Source organism: Cetorhinus maximus, chromosome 9, assembly GCF_964194155.1.
Source record: "Cetorhinus maximus chromosome 9, sCetMax3.hap1.1, whole genome shotgun sequence".
Classification (NCBI taxonomy): domain Eukaryota; kingdom Metazoa; phylum Chordata; class Chondrichthyes; order Lamniformes; family Cetorhinidae; genus Cetorhinus; species Cetorhinus maximus.
In genome coordinates, this window is record NC_135887.1 from 41,833,788 (window position 1) to 41,856,361 (window position 22,574).

Sequence of the window (22,574 nt, forward strand, 5' to 3'; positions counted from 1 at the left end):
AAAGGTGCTGGAGCTGGTCAATTTAAACTATCCTCCATCATGCTGCCAATTGTTGTATCACGCTTTGGAGATATGCAGACATGAAACATTAGTTTCTATGTCTAAATAGAAGTTTTATTTACTTTTAAAACATCTGCACTCACGTGCTTCCAGCTTCTTGTTTCAGTTGAGATTTCTGTTCCTCTCGGCAACCACACCCAAACTTGACTAATAGCACAGAGAACAAACAGACACATACAATTGACACCTAACAATTGAATTCTACAAGTGACTGACTCTATTTTAAGTCATGCCCATTGTGCTTTTCCAGATTTGGGAAGCTCTGCTGCCAGATGTGCCTCTGTTGTACTCATGGCCCTATGCTCTACCCTAAACTAAACCTTTTTGTTGAATGGGCATGCATTTGACTCCTACTATGCAACACCCAAGAGAGATCAACTGAAATATATAAATCCCCCATGGTGTTTCTCATACTGTTTGAGGGAATATGATGTTTTGCAACTCCTGTGAGTATATAAACTGATCCCCATAGAGGATTTCATTGTCCTTCTTGTGGCGAGTTTCACGTTAAGTTTAAAAACAACTAAAATCCTATCCATTTGTCTAAACCCAAAGCCAGATTATTCAGGATGGGTGGGAAGCAAGAATAAAAAGCAGGAAACGAAACATTGATCCCTTGCTGCACTAAGAGAACAACCCTTTTTATCCCAAATTCTACTTCCTTCTACCTAATTGCTATTGTATCCACGCTATGGTTGTCTTATGACGAAAGGTTAAACAGACTGGGCTCGTTTCCACTGGAGTTTAGAAGATTGAGGGGTGACTTGATTGAAGTATATAAGATCCTGAACGATCTTGACAAGGTGGACACAAAAATGATGCTTCCTCTTGTGGGTGAGTCCAGAACTAGGGGACACTGTTTTAAAATTAGGGGCCGCCATTTTAGGACAGAGATGAAGAGAAATTTTTTCTCTCAGAGGGTTGTGTGACTTTGGAACTCTCGGCCTCATTACTTTGGTACCCATTCCTGTTCCTCAATTAATCCTCCTGCTAATGAACTCATTTAGATTCCCTCCCTTCACTGCCACAATGATGTATTTTATTAATACTTGCTCCTCTCCTTCTCCATTCTTTCTGAAGATCCTGGTGTATATTTTTAGCTTGAGCCTTGTCCAGGCTGCAGCCAATTCCCTGTAATTGCTATCATGTCACAGCATGCAGTTGGATTTGTGCATCTGGTTCCTCAATTTTGTTTGCAATGCCCCTTCATCTGATAAAGTGAATAGAAACAAACGATATTAGGACTGGGTAATTAGTGATGAAGTGGGTTATCAGTTTAAAATAGTCTGTAGAGGTGTGATGAGACAGATTAGGATATATATATATAATTATATATTATAAATATACATTATACATATATTTACTTACTGTTGTTGACAGTATGAGATGCTTTGCCACAGGGAATAGTTCAGGCAGATACCATTATATTTCTTAAAGAAACAGTGAACAGGTAATTGATGCAGAGGAAGATACTGGGTTGTGGGGGACTAAGCAGGGCAGTGGGATCAGTTTTAATTGCTCGAGCAAAAAGCCAGCATATACACAATGGGCTGAATAGCCTTTTTCTGTGCTCGGACCTTCTTTGGCCTCAGCATTAATATAAAGGTCACCTGCCTGGTTGACAGCTTCCCACCTATTGATCCACTTGTCCATACTTACTTACTATCTTGCTTCCCTCTGTTACTATCCCCAATTAAATCTCACCCCATGCTATCAGTTTTGAAATTTTGAATTGCCCACCTTGCTAGTTGATAAAGTAATGCATGCAGAATTAAAGTCTTAATGTGGAGTTTCAGTTACAGGGTTTATGAGGTTAAACCCTTTGAGCCATGTATATGCCCTCTCTGCTGCAGTAGTAATTAGGCTGTTACAATTGGCACACGGGCTCGAGAGTCAACAGGGTTCCTACTCCTTGCTATTGTTCAATGACCCCTGCTAATATGTACACATCTTTGGATGTCGGGTGAGAGCTTTACTGGTTTGACTGTGAAGCCTTCCATGGTGCAATAGCCTGCTAGCATTCATTATTGCAGCCCAACCATTAAGAATGGTCACTTTGGCAAAGTACAGGAGAGGGGCCTGGTCCATGAAAGATATCCAAACATGAATCAACATCTTCCAGAGGGCGAGGAGAGCAGGTGGAAAATACGAGAGGAAAAAGATTAAAAAGAAAGCTCTCCAAAAAAGCATCAATGGCTAAACATCCACCTGTTCATACAGATGCCTCGTCCTTGGTCCCAGTAATAAAATGGTTGATAAATAAGCACTTTCCATGTCAGAGTTTGTTTGTGTTTTTTTAGCTCCTCAATCTGTGAAATGCCAATAAATAAGAGAGCAAAGAATATTAACACAAGCTTACAGCACAGTTAGACTGAGAACACTTCAGTTCGATTTTTTAATAACATGGCACAATTTACATAACACAAGTTTTGTTTATGAAGCACATGCCAAAGATTCAGAGTCGCTTCACTTTACAATAGGATCTGTAAAGGACTTCATTACGTACATGATAAACAGCATATCTGCAAATGAAAATCTATAGGCAATATTGAGTTCTAGCACTACTGATCCAGTGTACATTATTTTTTGTTCCTCAAAAACACTGCACAACATCAGGAGTTCACAAATTTGAAGCGCACAACTAAACCTTCAGGTGACTACTAAAATAGATCTCTGCTCATAAGAAACAACTGTCATAGATAGAATTTTTTCAAAACAGAATAAACAACTTCAGATAGCACTTTAATACACTATTAGACCAACAGAACTAATTTTACTTCATCAACATAGTTTACAATCCTCAGACACAATGTAATGTGCTAGACTTGCGGTTAAGTGAATTGTGTGTTGAAAAGGCTCCGTTGAGGAATGCAGACTTTTGGATGAAAAGCCAGGGCATTCACCTGCTTGCATAGTTGGGAATATCTGTACAGCCACAAAAAGTTATCTAACACAGCACAAGCAGACTGTGTTAACAGATAATTAATCTCCCAATAGCACGCTTTGTCCAACGCTTCTGAATCGACTGTCACACAGCCACCCTTAAATTTATTTACATTTGTACATGGTAAAGCTTTTTGTCTCTTCCTTTTTGCATATATGTACCAAGACCCATTCAACCAAGGAACTACCTTTATACACAATTGTCTATACAGCCTGATTCCTTCACTCCAAATCTTAACCGTAACACTTCAAAGACAATTCAGCTCTCCTTCAGTTGCCTCATTTACCACATACCCAATTTCTTGATAAATATACCAATTACTCTTTTTAGCTTGCTCTTTCTTCACAACACATTTTTTATATATATACTACAAATAAAATTAACAGGAAGAAAGGAACAAATTGACATTAAACATTTGCAAAATTTAAACTTAAAATGTACAAAACTGTATTTTCTGCAAAGTGTTTTTACATTTTTATGGTGGTGAAGGCCACACCCACTGAGTACAGTCCATTGAAGTCCAACGCTTCAGTCAGTGGGTTATCACACTACAAAAGTGGCCTTTACTGACAGGGTGTCCTTAATAAGTTACCTTGATTTATTCTTCCATGTTTGTATTATCGTGCTTCAATGTCTTTGTGTGTGTGAGAAGGTGGCCTGTCCCGTGCCTCTGTGTTAGTCAAGGGAGTAGTCCTTCTAGGAGACCCAGCACGTGCTCCACCTGTTGGTATGAGGGGGGGAGGGGCACTCAGGGCTGCTGTGGGAGGAGTCTTATTAAGGATGCCATTCTGATGTGCTGCTGAAGGGCTGACTCTGGGGTAGTGCATGCTGGGAAGTCCAGGTGTCAATAGGCTCGGATGAGGCATGTGACCATCCAGGGCAGCAGCATGAATGGGATGCAGGCGTGCATGTTCATAGTCGTCTCTGAGCATGTTCAATCTTTCACGCTCTTCCAAGTGGCTCATTCTCTCATGTTCACGTCTAGGGTCCATAGCTAATGGATGATCACGGTTGTAGTCGTGGGGCTCCCTATCCCTGTATGAGCGTTCTGCTTCATAGAACCTCGGTGCTGACAGTCGTTGCAAGGGGTCACTTCTCAACAGGAAGTCTCTGGCTAGTGGATCTCTCCGATGAATATCCAACCCCCTATATGGATCTCTCAAAGGATCCCTCATTGGATCCCAGTGGAAAGGAGGGTAGGGAAAACGCTCACTTCCTGGTATTGGACTGATTCCCATAAAAGGAGCTACCATCCGTGTCCTGTCCAGTGTATTAATGCTATTCATGGGATGCACCCCACTCATGGCCATAGCCATAGGCATGGAGGTCATCGAAGGGCTAGGATGGACATTGGGCAACGAGGTGGGTTGAGAGTGCTCAGAGGCCCTTTGTGTTTGAATCACGTCAGAAATAATATCGTTGTCTTCCTTCCGTTCCTCCTTCACTTTAATCTCATTGGCCTTTTTCTGGTGGTCATATGAAGACTCACTTTTCCTATCTACTTCTCGGGTGGCAATGCTGCTGGACCTTGTATTATCTGTGCTTGGTAGCCTGATATAAGGCGAATTAACTCTATTCAAATGCTTGTTGGAGTCCTCCACGATCCTGCTTTCCAATCCAAGGCCTTCCTTCTCAGGAGCGTGATTTTCCTTAACTTTGTGTTCATCAACAGACGAGTCCTTCCAAATATCTGTGTGATCCCGTTCTCGTGGCTTTTCTTTATCTCGCAGTTCACTATTTACATGATTTCTGCTGTGCTCAGTGGAACTTCGATTGTGTCCCAAAGAATTAACTTGATTTACAGAAGGTGATGATGCATGGGTAGAGTGTCGCTTCTCAATGCTATCCCTGTAGATATATATATATAAAAAAAAAGTTTTAAAAAGGAACATCATCCTATGATCTTATAACACTTTACTCTAACAATCTTATTTTTTCCAAGTCCTTGTATTAAAATCTCATTTGCAACAGCCCAATGCAGATTTCAGACAATTTCCCAAAACTCCTACTAGTAAACCTCAATTAATCATAAATTTAATTCATTGCTTTAATACCAGATCTTGGCAATCATGTCAACTTTCCCAAAGTAAAATACGAAGGGGGGACAGTTTGGGGACCCTGTGGACAGCTGCACAATGCTACCTGGAGCATCTGAGACCAGTGAAGTCCCATTCACATGTTCTATATTAGCAGCTCAGAAATGTACCTCTACTATATAACAGCTGTTGTGAAAAACTACTCAACAGTCAGTCCAATCATTAATGAAAAATTAAGGATTAAGTCTGTGTAAAAATGTACCTTACATTCAAATTAAAACTTTTCGAACTTGCAAGTTCCATGGACACTGATTTGTATGCACATGGATCTGCTAAAACACCAGGTCGATGATTTATGTAGTATCTAATTGAACATAACTATATTCTTTTTCTTTTATTTTACTATTGCAATTTGGTTGTGACAGAGCTGATAGAGAACTGGATGAATGGGAAGGGACATTGTTCTTCTCTGTTAAATATCATAGGTATCTCAGGTCAACCTTTGCAGAGTAAAAGCTAGTTAAATGGGAAATATTTGTATGTAATTTCTAAGATTTTAATCTTCCAATCCAAATCTGTTCTTTGTAGTCAAAGTAACAAGGGCCCTCAGTGATTTTGCTGATAAATGCTGCTATTTAGGATACAAAACTTATTTGAGATCATCTTGATATATTTATCATGGCTCTTTGGAATATCCCCATTGCATGAGGAAACCCCATTTGCAGGAAGGCTTGAATTTATCTTGTTACACAGTTAAAGTGAGGATGGTTTAAATTAATTTCCTCTGATGGTGACAGCTTGCACTAGTTCCTACCTCCTATTAAAAACACCTCCTATGGTTGGCTTCCAATCACCTTTGAACCCAATAGATTTTGACCAAACAGTTGGATTGGAATCAAGTTGGTCTTTTAGTTTTCCTTGCAATTGGGCAACAGTCCTTAGGACTCGCCTTTGCTCAAAACAGAGCATAAACACTACAGAGATCAAATCTGACCTTCCGCTTAAACTTCTTTTGTAGTGACTAATACAGTTGTAGTGATCGTACTCAAGGGTTAAGTCTGTTGCTGGCAATGTTCGAAGTAAGGGTAAGCACCCTAAAATCAAATGAACATGCGATTTAGTGCAGGCTGTCTTTTGTTCTCTGGTGAAGTACTACCTGGTCTAAATGACAAAAATTGTTTGCTTCTCAAGTCCCACCACTACTTTGTGCATACTTTATGCAGCATCAGATTTACAACTTTATAAAACTAAACCCAATTAGACTAAACTTTGACTTAGTACTAACCACTTTCCACTTCTGGATAACACAAATTTTCAGGATTGAGTTTGTTTTCTGTAGGGCTCCCATGGGGTCAGAAAACATGTTACTCGTGATTTAGTCCACCTTTTAGTTCTGTTTATAGTGCTCTATCCTACCGGATAACCAGGTTAAAAGTCAGCACAGAGATCAAGCACAGAGATAGCTCGGCGAATGTTTAGCCCATTTAGCTCTTTGCTATAAAAGGCAAAGTATTTTAAGAGTTTTAATCTAAAATAAATGCACTATTGTTTCAAAAGGCCAATAGTCTAATGGGGACCTATAGTTTTAGGTGAATTTTATGTAAGGATTAACCTATAAAAATTTTCAAATATTACACGTCAAGAGGTGACCAAGGCCCGAGGTACCTCAGTGCTGGTGCTGGTGCTGTTTCATAAAATGATCCCCTACTGGCTTAAATTAATCCCACTGCTATTGGGTAGCACAGCACTCTGACAGACAGCTCCAAAGAATTGGGCATGGATATGCACCCACTATTACCCCCTTGCCCATTACTGATTTCAATCACAGACTTCGTGAGAAGGGTTAGCAGGAGGTAAGGGGGGGAAAAAAAAGGATAGTCGAAAAGTGCAGCTACTCCCAGGCTTTCATGCAACTCCAGTAGCAGCTGTAGCGGTGGAAGCTTAGAGCAGTGCTTCCAGCCCATCCTGCAAGCCAGTAATAATATTGGTGCAGGGAGGGAGACTCTAGACAATAAAAAAGGAGAAAGTTAAAGAAACAAAATGTCATGCTGCTTAGTTAGCGCAAACTGCTATTTGAAAGTACATCAGCCACCGTTTTGAAATATGTGGCAAATTAATTCCAATATTCATTTAAAGTAAGAATAGCAAGCACACACGACAAAATACTGAACATATTTAACCACAAGGTGCAACAGGGAAATGATAAACCATGACAAGCAGGAATATGCTGAAGCATGCTCCAATTCTCCAGGCAGTTCACAATACTAAGAAAGGCAGCGTATAGATTACACCTCACCAACTGCATCTTGCTTCATTCAGTGACCAGGTTAAAATGGTAATATGTCCAAGTTGTTGACTTTTGACCAAATTTGGAAATTATTTTTCAAGGTTAGCTGATCCTTTCCAGCCAAAAATAAAGCCTTCGCCTCAAAAAATCTCGCATCCCTTCACTATCTTCTTCATGCTCCTCTATTTTGTTGCCATCACTATGCCCAGATATCATTTGGTCTTTTCTCTACGAGGGTAATTTTACCTAACCCACTCAACAGGAAGTTGGTGCAATCAGTCTTCCTTGCCATTTTAACTTTCCACTGGAGTCAGTCAGGCAGGGTGTAGAACTGGCAATCGAGTTGATCATGATGGTTCCCCACTGAGTAGGCTGGGTTAAAATTACCCCCTTTATTCTGGTGCGTTCCAAATACAGTGTCCTACATGCTTTTCCCTGCATCCTAACTGAAATGAAGACTTAAGGTCTCTTCTCTACTCATCGTTTCCCTTACCTCAAAATGTTTACAACCTTTTAAAACTTAGGCACATCATCTAGTTATTCCTTTCTGGTTTATCGATGCTTCCCTCTCACTTATAACTCAGGTGTTTCCTCACAACACTAGACTTGACCCTTCACCTAGGTTATTTGATAAAAATCAATAAATCAAGTGAACAGCATCAATGAGAGTGGCTGAGAGTTACTTCACAGCATGAGGCATGGACCAGTAAGAACATAGGTGGCTTATGACTACCACCTTTGGGGTCAGTAAAATAATCCCCATAATTCACCCTCATTAGAACTATGTCCTGTTTATTTTGTAGGCGCCTAAAGATGATAGCAAGAACTGCAGTTGAGCACTTTAATTTTCAAAGCAATTAGTGGGCTGCCCATGATCACATTGAACTAACTCAGGAGACATCTAAATGTTGGAATGGAAAGAAAATTAAGGTTTGGATTCTGGGAGGATGAGGTCAAATGGCCAAAACACGCTTCGTACAAGGTTTCCCACACAATATGGGGCTGAATTATATGGGGTGCCGTGGGCCCTCAGGGTGGGGAGCCTGCATGGGAAGAACGGCTTCCCGACAGTCATTTAATGAACAATTGGCCGTTTATTGGCTGGAGGCGGTATTTCCTCCACTCAGGAAGTCCCACCTCAGAGAGCTTCCAGCCAATCAGAGGCCGGCAGCTCTCAGTGCACCGGTAGCACCAGTGAGAGTGGCGGCCACTGCCGTTGCTGTACTCGGGGAATGAGGCAGTGAGCTGCGATGGATCAGAACTTTGCAAGTATTTGGGAGTCAGTGAAGGAGTTGGAGGCCAGGGTTTGAAAAGCTATGAAGGAGAAGGCGAGGTGAGGGGAGGGGGTGGGGTGAGGGGAGGGGGTGAGGGGAGGGGGTGGGGTGAGGGGAGGGGAGGGGGTGGGGTGAGGTGACGGGAGGGGGTGGGGTGAGGTGAGGGGGTGAGGTGAGGGGAGGGGGTGAGGCGAGGGCGAGGGGAGGGGGAGGGAAGGGGGGGAGGGGGAGGGGAGGGGTGAGGGGGTGGGGGGGTGAGGAGGGGGTGGGGGGTGAGGAGGGGGTGGGGGGTGAGGAGGGGGTGGGGGGTGAGGGGGGTGAGGGGGTGGTGAGGTGGTGAGGGGGGTGGTGGTGGTTACAACTTGGAGGCCCTCTGATGGGCCGAGGAGGCCAGTTAAGGAGGAGGGACACCCTGCTCACCATCTTCCAGGCTGGCCCCTTGTTGTGACCCCTTCTCCTACTGCTGGTTAAATGTTGGCGGCAGCAGGATGAGGACCATAAGTGGGCTTCAATTGGCTCATTGTTGGGAAGGCCACCCGACACCAGCCCGGCTGCTGGTACAATCGCAGTGGAGGCAGGGGCAGATAGGTGGGCAATGGGCAGGCTTATCTATTGGATTGAACATGCACCCACCCCGCCTCCTCCCCCACCGCTGCAACTTTCAAGCCTGCTGCTGAGGAAGCATTAAATCCAGTCCATGGACTCAAATGGTTAACATATAGGTGATGGGAGAGGTAAAACAAATAATCACACCTTTACTACAAGCAAGGAGGGGATGATCAAATGAATACTCCTTATTCTTAGCTGTGAGTGTAATCAACTGTAGAGTGCAGCTGCTTGCACTTAGTGTCCCTCTGGTGATTAGTCACCAATAAGAATAGGGGATGATTAGTCGGATATAACTGGATTTAGCAGAGCCAAACCAATCAAGGAACCACTTTGGTTTCATTCCCATGGTGATAACATTTTACTGATATTATTAGGCCTTGTAAAAAATGTCATGAAGTATTCGCATCCACCTTTACCAAAGCTGTCACTCAAGTTTTACTTCCATGTGTTTTATCAATTTTTTGCTAATGCACTCTGAAAAGTGGTATCACTGATGTGCATGGGTTTTCTACCCATCATGTTAAGAGATTAACTGATCCCATGAATGGCTGCCCTAATGATCTTGAGAAGAGGCCTACGCTGGAATGGGAGAAATATCCAGAAGTGTGCTGTAGAGTTCAAAGTCAACAACGTAGGGCAGTCCAGATTCATACAACTGCACTCACTCCAGTTCATAGCACCCTCGCCTTTGAATCAGAGGGTTGTGGGTTCATGTCCCACTCCTGGAAACCAAGAACTGTGATTGTACTCAAAAGAGTTGCAATCTGTGACTGTTGATAACTCGAAAGAGTTTCCCCATGTTATTAGCTACAAAGAGTAACAAATAGGAGGGCACTTTCTTGACGAATTGTCCCTCGCCAACAGGATTCTTGTACGAGACATAAAATCCTTCTAGATAAAATCCTAATCTATAAAATTTCCTCCCATTGCATCAGTATTACATAATTAGTGTGCTAAACTTTATATTAAGGTAAAAAGAATCAACATAACAACATTTAGCAATACAAAAATAGAATTCATATTTGTCACCAAATCCTTAACAGAATAATATCCTGAGACATTGTTCCAAACCATTCAGAATATAATCTCAGACAAATTTTTCTTTGCCAATACCATTAGTTTGCAGTGCTGTCAGAGGTGTACTCTAAATGCATAGTGAACTTGAAGGTGTGCCTTTCAGGATTCACATCATGTCAAAATGAATTCCAGTGTGCAACAGTACAGCCATAGCACAACTTTATGGGCATTGCAATGGTAATCTCTCAGAGATGATGAACACCTCGGATCAATAATGGGTTCTATTTAGTTGCTACAATACTTGTTTCTAAGGAAAAAATTAGCACCAGTTTTTATATATCAGAAAGGCACTTTGTTTCTGATTCACATTGCTGAGTTTTGAGTACTCTAGGCTAACTAAAATTTCACTAGTTAAGAGGCAGGTAGCACCATTTTAATTCCCTTTTCACTGATAGTAGCTAATCATCTCTTTGAAGAACCCATTAGTGACTGTGTAATAATGTACCATACTATACAGAACATGGCTAATTTGTGATGTTACAGTTACATCTATATCTGTACTTAGTTCTATGCAAAATAAAATAAAAATGGAATGATGTGACATTTTTAGCTCATATACTTCCTGGATTTTTAAAAAATAGGTTCAAGGGGTGTCACTTTTAAAATATCATGCATATATTGTTGCTGTTTTTAGCTACCTGGACTAGGTAGTTGATCATTTATATATTTAATATTAATAGTCATTTGGTAGTACAGAACTTGAGTACTGCTGGAAGGAGAGACATTTAGACGAAGTTTTTCGTTCTTGCACTCATCAGGATGACTCACGAGAATGCCAATGTAAGGGAAGTTTGTTATTTCCCTTACACTGGTATTCTTGTGAATGTCCTGATGAGTGCAAGACAAAAAACTTCAACAAAATGTCTCTCTTTTCAGCAATATATTTAATATTAAAATTAATATAACAGCCTTTGGTTTCAAAAGAGGCTCCACTATCAAAAATGAATAAAAATGCCCATTAACTGAAGTTTTGGAACCCACTCAAGCAATTATAATTATTTGTAAAGAATTACTTTAGTAAATTCCTAAAACATGATTTTGAAATAAAAGCTTTTTTTTTAAAAATGGATATTGCTGAGTTCCTACTTGAATCTAAGTGTGCTTCCTTAAAATAGCAGCTTTCTGTTTCAGAGCATAGACTCTCTACCTGTGTTCAGCAAAGAATGGAACAGTGGTGCTTATTTTGTGATTTATAACATTATCAGATACTCCTTGGTCAGAAATAGGGCAGTGCTCCCTTTATGCTGATCACGCAAAGTACCTGAGCAGTAAACTCAACAATATACTAAACCATTATTTCCCTCAGCTACCTATTTATTTATTTTTCCAGCTATTTGTTTATGATGGCTTTTCAAAGGAAAATTGTGCATTTTTAAAATCAATTGTGTAAAGCCAATGGACAAAGTCTGATAATAGAGCACATCGATGGACTGTGCCACACAATGTTTGGGTGTAGCATATCTCCTCTTCCTCCAGCAGTCAGACTCAGATCATGGTTCAGCCTTTTATAAAACGGCCATTGAATCAAGCTGGGAGGAGGAGGAAACTGTGGGAGAGGGTCAGGGTTTGTCAATTCATACTATTTTTGTACGTCCCCTGGAGGCTCTTCACAGGGTAGCAACAGGCTGAAAGCTGGGAACAGGCTGTCCTGCTCACACTGTCCAACAGAGGCTGGTACACATGGAAGAAAAGCTAGAAGGAGACTGGAAAAATACTCTAAAAATGGGGAATGAATAAAACTGAGTAAAGTGTAGATTACGAGCTGCACATTTCACTGAATTTAAAGACTGAAGGCACCTAACATCAATTACAATTAGTTGAATGTTAAAATGTAAATATTAAATGTGTAAATTCTCAACTGAGGTACAGGTATTAATATTGCACATGAATCAGCCAATTGGATTTGAAGGAAGTTTGCCGTGACATTATATGACAATGAACAACCCACACCTTCGAGTTCGATGCTTTTTTTTTTAAAATATAGAATCGGACTGGATGAATTTATTGCTTAACCCTTCGTACCTTTCTTTTTCATCTTTACTAACAGAAGAGTCTCGTTTTTCTACATCTCTATCTCTGTCATGAGCTGCTACAGAGGAACTGCGCTCTGGCTCCCCTGGCTTCAGCCAAGGGGGTGGGGTTGGAAACGAAGGTGGCGTTCGGTGGAGTCGATTCCAAGGTTCGTGAGGGTTGCTAAAGCTCTGCATACTGGGGCCATCTTTGTGGCTGAACATTGTGTTGGATGCTGAAATGGTTGAAAAAACAAAAATACAAAAAAAAAAACAATGTTTAAGAAGTCTGGCAGTTTGGTGTGTCAGTACTTACCAAGCAATGCACTCTGAGTTTAAAATGTATACATACTATTGGCAGCTGGAAACAAAGAAGGGAAAAATTACAGCAATTTACAAGAAAGAACCGGGCACTCACATTGCCGTTTAACTCTTTAAATCATCGCTAACTACCACAAATGTAGCGGGAAATTACAAAATGCAAAACCGGTTTGCAAGGATTGCATCTCATTTTGGTAACTAAGAGATAAATTTAAAGAAAGATTTTTCCTTCTACCCTCATTTCCCCTTCACATGCAGGGAGTCATGATGGAGTTTCGTTTCATGGAACACTCCACTAGCTCATCCAAGACAGTGCATGAATTTTAGTTGGCGAATCCCATGTCCACTTGCATATTATTTCCAGCAGGGGTCACCGGAAAGTGCTAATCAAGGGGCACTCTGGCTGCTTTTCCATTCCTTCGGCCGGTTGTACCGAGATCAAAGGCAGAATTTTACCAGTCTCCACGTGGCAGGAACGTGGGTGGTGGGATGGTACTGGTAAAATAGCAAAGAGTAACGTTGGGATGGCTCCCCAAGGCAGTCCTGATGCTGGTGGTGGATCACCTGCCTGCTCTAAGGAGGCAGGCAGCCAATTTGCGTAATTAAAGGCCTTATTGAGGACCATTTTACAATGCCACTAGCATTTTGTCGACAGCAGGGCAGACCCCCATCATGTGAAGAGGCTGCCAGCTCCATGGAGTCAGCCATCCTGCAGCTGCTCAGGGGGCTTAGATGCCCCACAGAGGGGTCTGTAAACAGGAAATGAAGTCCCCATGACATAACGCTCCCCCTGGAAGGGTTTAGCCTACTATCAGCAGGGCTTTCTCCCTTGGCCATCTTGAACTTTAATGTGCATTTACCTCTATGATGGTGCCTCCATTTTGAGACCTCGAGATCTCACACCCACTTTTCCTTTTGCTGCTGCTGAAGCTTCAGAGCTGCCGGCCCTTTGATTGAGCCAAGAACATCAGGAGCCCACCTGCCATCCTTAACTGCACCACGGGCCTCAATTAGGAGGCTTCCTACGGTAAAATTGCTGAGCCTGTCCCATTGGCGGCAAGTGTAGGCTTGGGACCTGCATTTCATGCTGATGTCAGGGTCCCAAAGTACATGGTAAAATCCAGTGCTAGTTATGGCAAACCCCCAATTCTGCCTTGGTGGAGCTCATTTAACACTAGGTTCATTAGTGAGACCTTCCTAGTCTATTCAACTCAGAATCATTTCCAACAGTGCATAGAGGAACTAAAGCATCTGTACATACTAAAACAATTTTTTTTAAATATGAAAAAATTAAATAATTCAAAAGATTAATCTCATTTAGGTTTGATCGATTAAACAAACAAGGTAAGCAAAGCAACAATGAACTGGATTCATCCAACCCATTAAACACCAATCAAAAACTGAACTACTGGAATTGTTGAGGCACAATCTACAATATAGGCAGTGTTTAGAACAAGCTTTTCAAGTGTGGACTTAGATTCTTTACAATAAAAATATCTGAACAGACTCAGTGATGTTTCGCCTCAACAATTAGACCAAGTCTACATGGGTTCACTTTTACAATCTACTCCTCTTAAGTGTACAATGCATACGGTATGCTCAGTGACAGAATGAGTTATCAAAGTGCATCAGCTGGGGACTATGCATCCAGTTTTTTGGAGGATCACCCTAGTCTGCCTATTGTTCAACATAAATGAATGCCTCAGAATTCAGGACGAAGGAAACATGATGTCCACTTGTGGTAAATGCAATCAAAAAGCAGTAAATTATACATGAATGCAGAGTAATTTTCTGTATTTAAATCCCAAATTTCCTCTACCCTTGCTGTCTTTATAGCCTCTTTCTACTGGGAGGATAGTCTCAAATGTTAATCTTGCTACATTCCTGTGTGAGCACAATGCAAACCAAGAAACATGTGACAGTGAATTGTAACATTCAGGTATTAGCAGTCATAAGCAACATCTTATTACTTAACTCTGCAGTGATTGTTTACAACTGGGTGGCTTGCTAGAGCACTTCAGTAGCCATTAAGGGTCAACCATGTAGTTTGAATCTGGAGCCACATAAAAGCCAGAGCTTGCAGGAGTGGGAGATTGCCTTCCTGAAGAACATTAGCGAATAGTTTTGATCTATACAACTAACCAGGAGCTTTTGAGATTATTTTTCTGCTCCCAGCCCAAAATGACCAGACTTATTGAATTTAATTTCACAACAAGCTTTGGTGGAATTACCCAAGCTCATGACTTCTGAGTTGCTGTTCAGTATTGTAAGCACCAGGCTACTGTACCATCATCTCCCCTTGTACATCAACATCACCACCAGACTTGACCCTGTCCATCAACATCTTAGGAGTCACCACTAACGAGAAGCTTAACAGTAACAAAATTGTGGGTATAAAGACAGGGCATGAGGTTGGGCTTAACAGCAGGCGGTTCACCACCTGACCTCTCAAAGCCTACCCACCATACATAAGGCCCAAATCAGGACTGCAATGGAATATTTGCCTAGATGAGTGCAACTGCAACAATACTCAAAAAGCTCACCTCCATTTGGGGTGTAACAGTTTGCTTGATCAGTGCCCCTGCCACCAGACTAAATATCCACCACCTTCACAGACAACGTAATGTACATACTATAACCAATCTTGCAAGCTGCACAGGTTACTTTGATAGCACTTACTTTCCCAACGCCTCTACCACTGAGAAGGATGAGATCAACAACGAAATGGAAACAACATCATTGCTGAGTCACAAACCATCCTGACTTAGATGTATTTCATTATTCTTTCATTGTTAATATCCCGGAATTCCCTGCCTAATGCCATTGTGGGAGGGCCATTTCCACAAGGACTGTGGTGGTTCAAGAAGACCTACAACTACCTTCAAAGGGCAACTAGGAATGGATAGTAAATGTACCAGTGGCTCACACAATACAGGAACAAAACCAGAACAAAGGGAACCACTGTATTCTCAGCAGTCACATTGATTGCTGCTTCACTAAAATTGTCCACACACATGTGAGCTTCAAAAGAATTAATTATGTTGAGCTTCTGGTTTTTTCTAGCTCTGAATGTTAGAAAAGTACAGGAATAGACTGCACCACTGTCACATCACCACCAAATGGTCCAGTGCCCTGACGTATTTTCTTTCCCAGCTCATTGCCTTGTCCCTACGAGTGCACTCCTCGGCTTGGGGTGGACAGCAATGTTTGTTCACATTATACAGAAGTATTCAGCCATGTTTGTCATGTGATTGACAAATTTGCTTTGCAAATTCTGAAGTTGTAAGGAAAGTTAGCATTGATTGTGCAGGATAAAGGTCACAAAAATCATGAAAAGTTAGGTTAGGGTATGCGGTTGTGGACTGTTTTCACTTGTAAGCAAGACATCAATGAGGGGACACAAATTTCAGGAAATCACAACAACAATTAAGGGGTAGGTTAGAAAAGTAATCTTTACAGAAGGTGGCTAGAATATGGAAGAGCCTTTTAAAGGATAGTTGCTTGAAGATGATGGATGTTACAGGGCATGAAGTGTGAGCATGACCGTTGATCAGATTAGGGGCAGGTGAAAGGCACCGACTCAGGCTTAATAGACCGGATAATCTGTTTCAGTGCTGTAACATCCAAGATTCTAGGAACCCGAATCAGGGAAAAAAATATAACCTCAAACAAAGCAGAAGTGCCTGAACTTCCAGTGCCAAGCTTGCAGGATGCAAGTAAGGGTGGAAGGAGGAGCGTTGTTTAATGCCCATGGAATTTAGTTTGGTCACCCGTCCAGTAGCAAAGGAAATGTTGCTCCACGGTGAAAGTGGTACCAACTATTCAGTAAAGTTACAGCATTTCCTCTTTTTAAAGGAAAGTAACTGACCTAATTTTACTGGTGAATGAGCAATGAAATCATAGCCATTCCTTCAGATGTAAAAAAAAAAATGGAACGCAGACCAACAGCACCATCCTGTGCAACACAATACTGCTGCAATACTTCAGGAACAGCACTGGATGTCAATGGAGAACAGCAACCTTGTCAAACGGTTTTCTGTCCAAACAAAGTGGATTATGAGCTAGTCAGACTGACCTTGATTCTGCAGGTCTCATTCAGTCTATCATGAACATTTTCTTGACATTGAAAATATTTACATTTTCTTTCACCTCTTTCGTTCTTCATTTTAAGTCACCATCTCACTTTTTTCTGCATCTATCAAGATATCTTACTTTAACTTTGGCTCCTTTTCTTTATCCACCACTTTTCCTCATGTTATTTTACTATCCTTCTATCCCTGCTTTCAGGATTGTTCTGCACTTTCATTACTGCCTCTCCCCATTTTCCTCCATAAAATCATTTCTCTTTCCCTATCTTGCTGTTTTTCCTATCCTTTCCAACTTACTCTCTTTGTGATTTGCTGAACAGTTTTTCTTCTAATTTCTGATCTATTAACACAATAATCTCACTGACACCACTAAATACACATTGCTACCGTTGTACTGATACTACAACTGCACTGGACCAAGTTTCTGCCACTAGCATTGTGTTTAATGTGGGCTTTAATCTCAGTTCCTTTTTCCTTTCTTCCTCTTTAACATATCATTTTCATCCAGAAATCTGTAGTGCGGAGGACAAGCTGGATGCTCAGGGGCAGGTTCCTAGTGTTTTGGCTCTAAATCCAGCCAGTGACATAAGCCGACAGCAGCCCCAAGTTACTGATTCACTGATTTCTTATCTGTCCCTACTTAGTTAACCCAAGTATTCTCAACACAACAATTCATTCATAATCCTATGTTTTGCTGAAGTTCTTTTAATATTCATGATTCAGTCAGAAAATCTAACTGTATGTTTACATTTTCCATGTGAATTACAAGAGAAAAAAAAACTTCTGCAGATCATAGACCTCAAGTGTTGGCAACTTTGTAACATGGGATAGTTCAGATCAGGACGTCAGTGTGTGTGGAGTCACGAAGATGAATATGAACTCAGGCTCTACTACTCCAAGAACTGTGCAATGTGTCACAGTGCAATCCATTGAAGGTTTCAGTTTACTATGATTGAGAACCACAAATAGTCAATTTAAATCTTCTATAGACTCGAGGGCACATGAATGTAGACAACTCATCACAGGTTCTCTCAGATATTTCTAAAATGACAATATGGAATGGCAACCTATCAAAAGTGATAACATTATATGAAGGCAAAGAAAAGCAAGGGTTGATAGTTGCAAGAAATCCATAATAGTGTACATCATAAAACATAACATACAGTAGAATTCCTTTTTTAAAAAATGGCATAGAAATAAGATCCAGGAAAAGAATTGCCAATGTCCACTAACTCTTCAACTAGATGTTGTGTTGCTGTGCGGTAAGTGACATCAAACAGACTACCAGGCACAAGGACACGGATGAAGAGCAGGTGGAGACTGAGCACTCTATGGCAGCTCAAAATCTCAGGGGTATTCATCTTCTGAGTCAGGCTTTCTGTTGTGAAGTCAATCAGAGATGTCAGAATCTTAACAAACCTTAAAATATTTGAGCTCCTCTTTTGGTTGATTTGGAAAATGCACACCCTATTGTGGAACTGACCCATAGACCAATGGGCCCAATAACCTGCTGCCATTCAATGTCTTGGCTTGCATGAATGATGACTTGGGCAAGGTTTGACAATGTAGCCTGCACTCACGGGGTGGAACTCTACAGCCCCGTTGTGGAGGGGGCGGGGCTGGAAAATGCAGAGAGCCGTTCAAAAGTCCATTGACTTTGACTGAGCTGGAAAATCCCGCTGGTAGGAGAGGCCGTAAGATTCCGCCCGGGAGACAGGTGCAATACAGCTAAGTGATACAGATTGATGTAAAACAGTTCTGGTATATGTAAGCATGATACAATGAAACTATGGAAGGGATTGTGATTCTATGTAATTCAGGTAGGTTTGTTACCTGAATCAGTATATCAGTTGATAAAGATGGGTGCAATATACTCCAATACGGTGTTCAACACAAGTTTGACACCAATATACACGAGTATTTTACATACTTGGATAAGAGAAAGGTGCCGTGTACACACATGTGGCATAGAAGTGATACGCACAAGCATAATACACGTATACACAGATATGAGAGAGAGAAGTGTAATATACATAGGTATAACACACAGGAGTATTCAACATAAAGGCAACATATATGTGTAATATGCACAGATAGGTATAGTATACACAGGGGAGCTAGACACAAGTGTGGCACAGATGGGGTAGTATACACAGATGTGGCACATACAAAGACTCTGTAGCGTAAGCAGGTGTGAAACACAAGTATACAGAACGGTACAACAGACAGATGTCACACAGCTATGTTGTAACAAACACAGGAGTGATCCACACAGATGCAATCTAATCTAATGACAAGCTCAACAACATACGTCTATCTCAATTTTAGTTCACCAGCATAGATTTGAATTTGTTTCATGGCTAAACAGTCCTGGTTGTGCTATAACTCACAGTACTGGCTCAGTACCGCTTAAGTATCAGCCAAAGTATCACTTCTCAACGTAAAACATGAGAGAGTCATACAAAGAACTGAAAGGACAGAGATACTCACTGATTGAAGGGTTCCCCAGTCCACCAAAGGCGCTGTTACTTAAGGATCTCAGACCACTCAAACCACTTGGTCTATTAAATGGCTCTAAAAAATACAAACCAATATGTGTCCACCAGTTACACCTTGGATCAAAATCATTTAATTAAAAAAAAAATCTTTCAATGGTTCTAACTGTAATTAAAAATAATCCTTTGACTTAACTAAACTCATTTAACAGGAAGCTAGAACGGCCACCCAGTGTCAGAAGTAATTCAGTGCTCATGATGTCAGGTTGAAATAGAGACAAGACTTTGTTCAAGCTGCCTTTAAAGGGAAGCTTCACCATTTACACAACCCAAAAACATGAAACACGAAACACTTCATAGAATTTGAACTAGCATATCTATTTCCCTTCTCCTCCGTATTAAGAAATAAGATTTTGAATGGTGGTTACAAACCACGACATTGGGTATATATTTGTGAGGAGCTTGGTGCAATATGGAACTTCAATCACCAACCCAGAAGCACATAGCAATCCCCTCATTTGAAAAATTTCCTCTGCGCGTTGTGTTACAAACTCCCAACCTGCTTCTAATCATAGATCAGAGATGAAGCCTAGCCCCACTCAGTTAGAGCTCCTCCCACTCATCTGATCAATATTTACAGTTACAAGAAAAATATTCAGCAGGAACTAATTGGAACAAATGGAGGTGCTAAAGGGGATAAATTGTGGTAACTGGTTCATGAAGGAGACAAATTCTGTTCTGTCCTTCACCTTCAGAAGTTGTTCTAATTTTCTCATCTGATAGATCAGTAGACTTCTAATTGCAGACATCTAGACACTGTGATGTGAGCGAGATTCCTAAGCACCGTGAATAGGGTGGAGTAAGGCAGCGTGAATTGGAATTTCTTGATAAGCTTTGTTGTAAGAGTTGCAGCGCATCCTCCAAGACTGATTTACACTGAAATATTCTTATGTGCAAATTTCCTCGATCATTTGCCACTTCCAACGTACATCTGCAGAAACTCTCTGCCACTCATTTACATATCTCGTTTTCCCATGTATCATGCATGTTCCTTAAATTTATCAGAATAATGTTGTAGTGTAGTTTTATGCCCCAGCTATTAGGTGCAACACAGCCCAAAGTCATCTTATATTGGTGTAACTGAGTTGTCCAGAGTTTGATAGCAATATTCTTTGCAGTTCTGGCAGCACTGGTTCTGAGTGTGCTAATGGCATGATACTGATTCATGGTTCAGCAGAAGGAAGCAATTGAATCTATTAGAGTTTATTTGCAGGAACTGGTAATGTAGGTGAGGGTATACTGAACACAGCGTAATGAAGATGTGGAAATGACTGCTGATGCATTGGCTGACTGGGATTCAAGAAGACTTCATCTAAAAAAGGGCCTTGTGTATGGCTCCAGCAATCCACAAAGGTGCTAATACGAGTATTATACAGGCATTATTATCTGGCTGTTGCTATACATAGTGCTCATCCACTGGCTAGTTGTCCTCCTCTTTCATCTGCTTCATGCTGCTGTCTTCTTAAATGGCTAAGCTATGCAGTAATGATGAAATGGAAGGCTTTTGCTCGACATCGGAGGACAAACCACGACCTTTATCAGGATGCCTCCAGTGATTTCTGTTTAAATCCTCATAACCTGCACGCCAAGTGGTTCTGGTTGTCTAAGAGTGGCCATGAACCATGGCTTCAAAGCACTGCGGCCGATCTTGCATTCTTCTGTCTGAATCAAGCACAGCAGGCTAAATAATTGAGGCTGATGTTGAGGAAGCATGCACTGACCTGCATTATTCTGTACATGAAAGTCACAGGCAAGCTGCATGTTCAGTTACCCGCTTGTGGTTCATGAAGATGGTGGAATTGTGGACAAGATCCTGTAGAGCCAAGTGGACGTCATCAATTATCCCTTGGGTTCTGGAGTATCTTACCATCTGAATTAATTGCAGAGAACCACTGCTTCCATTGAATTGCACAGTATTTCCAGAACAGAAACAGGCCATCCCACACAATCAGTGTTTATGCTTCACATGTGCCTTTTCCCACCCTACTCCATCTTCATCTTTCTATTCCATTCTCCCTGATCTCCTTACCTTGGGGGTAAAGATAAGCCCCCATCATTCTGTGGCTGTCCAAAAGGTAGCTACTGGGTGACAAAGGCTCTCTGCTGACTACCCGGTTGATGATTCTGGCATGCAACTCCCCCACATACACTAATGCAGCATTCATACAATGAAAGCCATGCTGCCACACAAAATGTGATAGGACAGACCTTTGTTGTTCTGAAACAAGGCTTCTGCAATCTGGACTGCTCTGGAGGGGCCCTGCAGCACCCAGCAGAGGGGTGAAGAATTGTGATGGTCTGCAGCATGCTGCACAACCTTACCATCATTAGGGGTCAGTCTCTAAGCAGCTGAGCAGCAGGAGCATGAGGATAAAGAACAGAATGAGGGGAAAAGCAAGAAAGCAGGACAACCTAGACAACCTCTTTCTGTCCAAGCTGTCTGTGAAGGGATCATCTGATTGGCATCAGTAACCACAACCCCAATTCACCTTTCACCAACAGACCCACACTTTACCTTTCCTCTGTCACTAAGCATCACAGTATCTGTTTGGCCATAATGCGAAAATAAAAAACACCACAAAGTAAAACATCACAAACCAGACTGATAAATGAAACCATGCAACACTGCATATGGAAGTCAATAATCACCCCTTGTGCATTCCCTGAGTGCCGGTCTCCCTTGAACCTTTGCCTGACCTAGTGCTCCCAATGCAATGTTACCTCACTGGCTGCAGCATAGCTGGTGGAAGGCTGCTGACTTCCAGTGAATGACACTGCAGATGGCCTTGAAAGACAACCTCGAGAAACTCAGGGCTAGATGCACCATCTCGGCCTGGGTGGCAGCACTCTGGGAAGGTTGGCTGACAGGCAACCGCAATGGTCATGGTGGAGTGGCAAGAGTGGGAAGGCAAATGCTGCCATCATGAAAGAGGAGAGCAGGTTTGCGTTCCATTGAGCCACAGCCCTGGGGTGGTGCAGCAGCAATTCTAGAAAGCTGTTGGAGGGCAGAATGTTAGACTTCTATGATACCCTACAAGCACCTTTGCACAATGTAATCTACAGCCATGATTGTGCAATCTGAGCATGAATAGCAGCAATCTGACCTGACATGACAGCAGTCTGAGCTTCCACTATAGTATTCAGACATTGGGTGAATGTTGCTTTATTGAAATGGGAGCTAAGATATTGGCCATCAAATGCTCAGCATGGTTGGGTTCACAAGTGTGCAAATAGAGTTGGCACCACTTCCATGCTGGAAAGGATGACTCCAAGCTCTGCACAAAGCCTTGTGTCAGGTTGGTGCTGGACTCCTC

At 41.7% G+C, this 22,574-nt stretch overlaps 1 protein-coding gene across 4 annotated transcripts in view; it reads right to left on the bottom strand.

Annotated features, from left to right (window-relative positions):
- Positions 1–2,426: 2,426 nt before the first annotated feature.
- The window catches only part of auts2a (activator of transcription and developmental regulator AUTS2 a), a 1,158,583-nt gene continuing 1,138,435 nt past the window's right edge, over positions 2,427–22,574 (bottom strand). For 3 of the 4 annotated variants that reach the window (XM_078548599.1, XM_078548600.1, XM_078548598.1), the window contains exons 18-20: positions 19,196–19,279; positions 12,310–12,532; positions 2,427–4,852 (exon numbers count right to left, since the gene is read on the bottom strand). In XM_078548599.1, the coding sequence (XP_078404725.1) occupies positions 3,622–4,852; positions 12,310–12,532; positions 19,196–19,279 (1,538 nt within the window). In that variant the 3' untranslated portion in view covers positions 2,427–3,621. The remainder of the gene's footprint in view (positions 4,853–12,309; positions 12,533–19,195; positions 19,280–22,574) is intronic. The other variant, XM_078548601.1, reaches the window with a different exon arrangement.